Raw genomic sequence first — 5,283 nt, 5'->3', positions numbered from 1 at the left:
AAATTGGATGCTTATCTTGCTGGGATCCTCTGACCCCAGCTGACTTCCTGCTCCTTGGGCAGGGGACTGGACTCGATGATCTCCCGAGGTCCCTTCCAGCCCTGATGTCTATGAAATCTATTGCAGCTTCATGATGCTGTTATAAATTAGACAGGCCTCTAGCTAAATTTTGCTAGGAGCTTCTCCAACTTCTTCCTAGCCTGGAAACACCCCAAAATTAGGAGAATATAAAAGTGACTTGAGGTCACATTAGTCTTTGGCTTCCCTTGCATCATAAAATCTTATCCTTAGTACTTTACTTTGTTCAAAGCAGATGCAAGTTTTAAAATGAAACAAGTTGAGATAAACTTTCATAATACAGTTTATGTTTAACAGAGTCCTAATTGGAGCACCAGACCTGTTAGAGGTCAGACTAAAAGTACTGAATCAAAATAAGCCTGGGTTTTTGTTTTTGTTTTGGTTTTTTAATTATAAGATAAATTTTACAGGCAACATAAATGTTTCTGTAGTTTTTCAAATGTCAGTGAAAATGGTTATTTTTAGACTGAAAACATTACCCTGTTTTTAAGTTTATCTGACTTTCCAAAAATGACTGAAGTACCTGAGTCCTGTCTTGAAGTCATAAATCAGCTTGTAGGTCCCAGTGAGAATCAGAAGTGTTTGCATCCCAAATAATGCAATACTGAATTTATTTCAGGTTTTGACTCTCTCTTGCTTTTTTTTATCAAAACTGTAACAAACAAACAGAACAGAGTTGCAAATAAATTGGATTTTTAAGGTAGTCAGAGAAATGTAATAACAGTGGAAGATGTTAGGTTAGTATTCATTTATTAGCAAAATGTTGGATATAATATAATGTGATGCCTACTTGGGTGATAAGGTTTATCTGTTGAGTACTGCTGTTACGTTCGTACTTTTATTACAGGTATGTCACCAAGATTGTTCAAATATTCACAAAATCCTTGTCTCTGTTATAACCTCACTTTCTCTTCAAAAGCTAGTATCTCCTTTCTCTCCCCTTAAGCAGTTTAATCTGCAGCTTAATGGCTTTATAAAGCAATTTAAGTATTATCCTTTCTTCATGCAACTGTTTGAGAAAGCTAACTTTCCATATCGTGGACATTCAGTGATGTCTTATAGGTTAAATCTGCTCTGTTCACGACTAGTTAGGCTTTATTTTATTATTTATTTTTTTCTCTTCTGAATTCAGACTCTGTGCTTGACCACTGTACCATGATAATTAGCCTTTGTTTACAAGTTGAGGGGACAGCATTAGGCTCTCTGTATTCCACAACCAAGAGGGGCGGGTAGAACAGGAGCTGGCAGTTATTTTGGGCAGAGGGCCGCTTACTGAGTTTTGGCAAGCTATCAAGGGCTGCATGACAGGCAGCCCAGGGCAGATGAATATTAATTTTTTTAATTTTTTAGGGGCCCCCAGGCCGGATAGAATGTCCTGGCGGGCTGCATCTGGCCCCCAGACCACATTTTGCCCTAAGAATGTAGTCTTAGGTACCCAGCTTGTGTTGTGAATCCCAGTTTGGAAGCTGAGTGTCTAAAAGACAGGTATGGCAATGTGCAATGTTGGGTTTAGACCTACCTGACAAATCTTGCAAAACATAAGTAGGGTGTGTGATATTGGACAGGCTTTTTCTAATTATTTGGAAATGGCAGTGTCACCAGTATCTGAATAAGATATTCTGAACATCTTTGTGATCATAGTTAAAATATCTTAAAATAGAAGTAAAAACAATTTTCTAAAATGCTTTTCAACACAGAAAGCATACCAGGTTCTTTGGGTAAATCCAATATATTTTATTAGATCAACTCAAATAGTTGGTCTAATAAATATACATCCCTTTCAACACACAATAAATTTCTGTATATTTCAGATTGATTGCTTTATTTTCTGTTTTAAAGGTTACAGATTGCAACTCGATTGATATCAAAGTATCCTATGAGTCTTCCTACAAATGAACTTCCTCTCTTACTCACTATACTGCACCAGCTACTGCCTCAGCAACGACGAGGGGAACGGACCCCCTATGTGCTCAGGTGCCTTGCAGAAGTTGCTCTCTGTCAGAACCAGAAAAGTGATTTGAAAAGCTCACTGAACTTGGAGCTGCAGAGAGTCTGGACAAAAATTTGGTCTCTTACAGTTCGCAGCATAAGTTTTCAGCAAATTGAAACAGAAAGCTTTGGGTTACTTAGAGCCATAATTCAAGGAAACCTTGTTGTATTAGACAGAGAACTCTGGAAGATGTTTTTGGGATCTGCATGCAAGCCTTCAAGGTAAGGTTGAAGTTAGATGTAATGTCTTGTGTCTCTGATTCAGATCAATCCAGTTGTTTTTCCTCCATGCGCAGAAATGCATTTTTTGTTACTCAGAAGATAGGTCAGGGTGGCACACAGAGACTAACTGATTCAGGAAGGCATGAGCTTTTGTAGGCAACAACCTTTTTTCAGATGCTGCCTGTAAAAATAAATAAATAAATAAAAGCTCACATGTCTCTTAACCAGTTGGTCTCAGAGGTTCCACCCTCTCCTACCTTTTGCCTGACTTCAGACTAACATGGCTACATTTGTTACCACAGCTATATTTTAGTTTTAAAGAGCTGTCTGCATTTGAGCAATAACTTCTTGAAAAGTGCATTTTAACTTGGTTTAAGTTTGAATGTTGAAAAGAAGAAAACAGGACAAACTTCTTAAAAACAAAATCTGGCTAAAATTGATTGATTCTGGATATTTAAAACAAGGTAAAGTACCTGTTCTTATTTCCTTGTAATCTCATTTCAGAGCACTTCAGATCTAGAATAATGAATGTTTAATATTCAGGCTTATAATTATTATTTGTGACATTTAATGCTGCCTAAGCTGCATAAATACAGATTGAGCCTACCTCCCAGTGCTGGCTACTGAATGTAAATCAGATTGCTATTTCCTCAAGTTACCCTGTGTTCTGTTCTGTTCTAGTCCAGCTGCATGTTGTTTGGCTTCAGTGATGACTGCTTGTGTTGTACCAGAAACACTGGAAGCAGGAAAGGTGCAGAATAATTGTCAAGGAAATACAGGTTACCTATTAAAAGAATCAATAATGAAATGGCTGCTATTCTGCCATTTGGAGGAGGTGATGGATGACTGTATGGAACTATCTCCTATACTATGCAGGTAATAAGTTTTGGAGCATAATCTACCCTATGAATAAGATCAAACTATAACACATAAATTCAGGCAGGGAGAAACAAAATATTAGAGTAGTTATGTGTTGCTAATGTTTTGGTACAGTTTATATATCTGTGTTAACTTTCTGCAATGTGTCTCAAACATTTTGGGGGGCATTCAATTAATTTTTTCTTCCCTGAATATAAAAAAAAATTGCTTTATAAATATTAGGAATGAAAATTCTTTGCACATTTTACAGCTAGAATTTTCTGGCTTGATATCTCCATTCTTGCATTGAATAGAATCAAATTAAACTTCAGATAACAAGTAATAATATAATATATAATGGATACTGCTACTCTTCAGAGTAACTGATGGGTTATACCGCAAGTTTCCATTTGTTCAGATAGTAGTCTTGAACAGACATGCATTTTAAGGTGTCTCATTATTTTGAGCTTTAGCTTAAGCTATGATGTTCTTATACATGACCAGGCATTCGTGTTTTCCGTTTCCCATGGAAAAACAGAGAAAACCATGGATTTCCAAGTTTAATTGGAGAAAATGCGGATTTTCCCTTTTAGCAGGGAAACCTGCAGATTTCCCCCTTTTGCAAAGAGTTCCAGCCCTCAAGAGCTGTTTGCAAAAGGGGCGGGAAAGCCCCAGCCCTGCCCAGAGGGGGAGGGAGAGAGAGGGGAAGGGCAGGACCTGACACTTTCACTTACTGGAGGCTGCCTCAGGAGGATCAGTCTTCTCCATTCCTGGAGGTAGGTGAGGCTTGGAGGTTGCGGGGCAGGGCTAAGAGGGAAGCTGGCTGGGGCCTGAGGGAGCGAGGATGTGTCAAGGGAAGACATGGAGTGCTTGCCGGCCAGCGGGCTCTCCTGGTGGGACTTGCCCCTCCCTCAGCCTGGGGAAGCTGGGGGGAACAGAGTGTGCCCGAGGGCATGTAGGCAGAGGGGCCGGGGGCATTGCCTGCCCCCCACCTCAGCTCATTCTGTGCCCGCTCTCAGGAGCAGGATGGGAGGGGGCGAGGGCAGCAGTGCCCCTCTGTGGGCCACATATGCATCGCCTGTCCAGGGGGAAGGGAGAGCTCGCACATGGCCGCTGCCACCGCTGCTATACCTTGCACCACTTGCCTGCAGTTGGTGGCGGAAAAGCTGCATGGGATGCGGGTTGCAGTGGTGTGGCAGCGGCTACCACATGTGAGCCCCCCCAGCTGAGCAGGCATGTGAGGCCCTCATAGGTGCACTGCTGCCCTCACCGCTGCTCTGCGCAGGCAGCGTAGGGCATGGTGGCGGCAGTGCAGTGGTGCTGGTGGCTGCTGCCACTTATGAACAGAGGTGTAGTGTGGGGACAGCTGTTGGCAACACTGCGATGGCGGCCGCCAGCGGCAGTGGCCACAGCAGTGTGGTGGCAGTGGCAGCCACTGCGTGCCAGTACCACTGCATTGCCACCACCACACCCTGTACCGCTTGCCTGGAGCAGGGCCAGGGGAGTGTATGTAGCGGTGCCCCTCTGCGAGCTGCACATGCCTACCTGGCCAGAGGGGAGCGGGGACTTGCACGCAGCGGCAGCTGTGTGGTGGTGGTGGTGGCTGCTGCATGCATCCTCCCTTTTCCCCCGGCCAGGCAGTATGTGTGAGGTCCACAGAGGGGCACTGTTGCCCTCACCTCTCCTGGCCCTGCTCCTGGGAGTGGGCATAGAGTGGGCTGAGGTGGGGGATGGGGGGGCACCATCGTGTGTCCCATGGAGCCAGCAGTGCCCCTTGCTCTTCCACTGCCATGGCCCAGGTAGCGCTCTGTTCCCCCCTACACACGTTTGCCCTTCTGGGCTGAGGGAGGGGAAGGTGTTGGGGAGAGCCCCACCAGGAGTGTGCGCCAGCTGGTAGGCATGCCATGTCTTCCCCTAACACATCCTCACTCCCTCAGCCCCCAGCCAGCTTCCTCCACAGCAGTGGTGGTTGCGTGGTGGTGGCTGCCACGTGCGAGTGTTCCCCCTCACTGACCAGGCGGCACATGGTGTGGCCTGCAGAGGAGCACCATTGCTCTTGCCCCACTACTTCTGGGAACGAGCACAGAGATGCACTCCTCCCTCATTCTCAATCTGCACCCCCCAACCCCTTTCTTC

At 44.6% G+C, this 5,283-nt stretch overlaps 1 protein-coding gene across 2 annotated transcripts in view; it reads left to right on the top strand.

Moving 5' to 3' along the window:
• Positions 1-5,283, top strand: part of ATM (ATM serine/threonine kinase) — a 100,935-nt gene that overhangs the window by 18,576 nt on the left and 77,076 nt on the right. For both annotated transcript variants that reach the window (XM_019530229.1, XM_019530230.1), the window contains exons 10-11: positions 1,918-2,289; positions 2,971-3,165. In XM_019530229.1, the coding sequence (XP_019385774.1) occupies positions 1,918-2,289; positions 2,971-3,165 (567 nt within the window). The remainder of the gene's footprint in view (positions 1-1,917; positions 2,290-2,970; positions 3,166-5,283) is intronic.

This window comes from Crocodylus porosus, unplaced genomic scaffold, assembly GCF_001723895.1.
Source record: "Crocodylus porosus isolate Cpor-Errol unplaced genomic scaffold, CroPor_comp1, whole genome shotgun sequence".
NCBI classification, from domain to species: Eukaryota; Metazoa; Chordata; order Crocodylia; family Crocodylidae; genus Crocodylus; species Crocodylus porosus.
The sequence above is the reverse complement of the archived record's forward strand: the minus strand, read 5'-3'. Positions and strand labels throughout refer to the sequence as shown.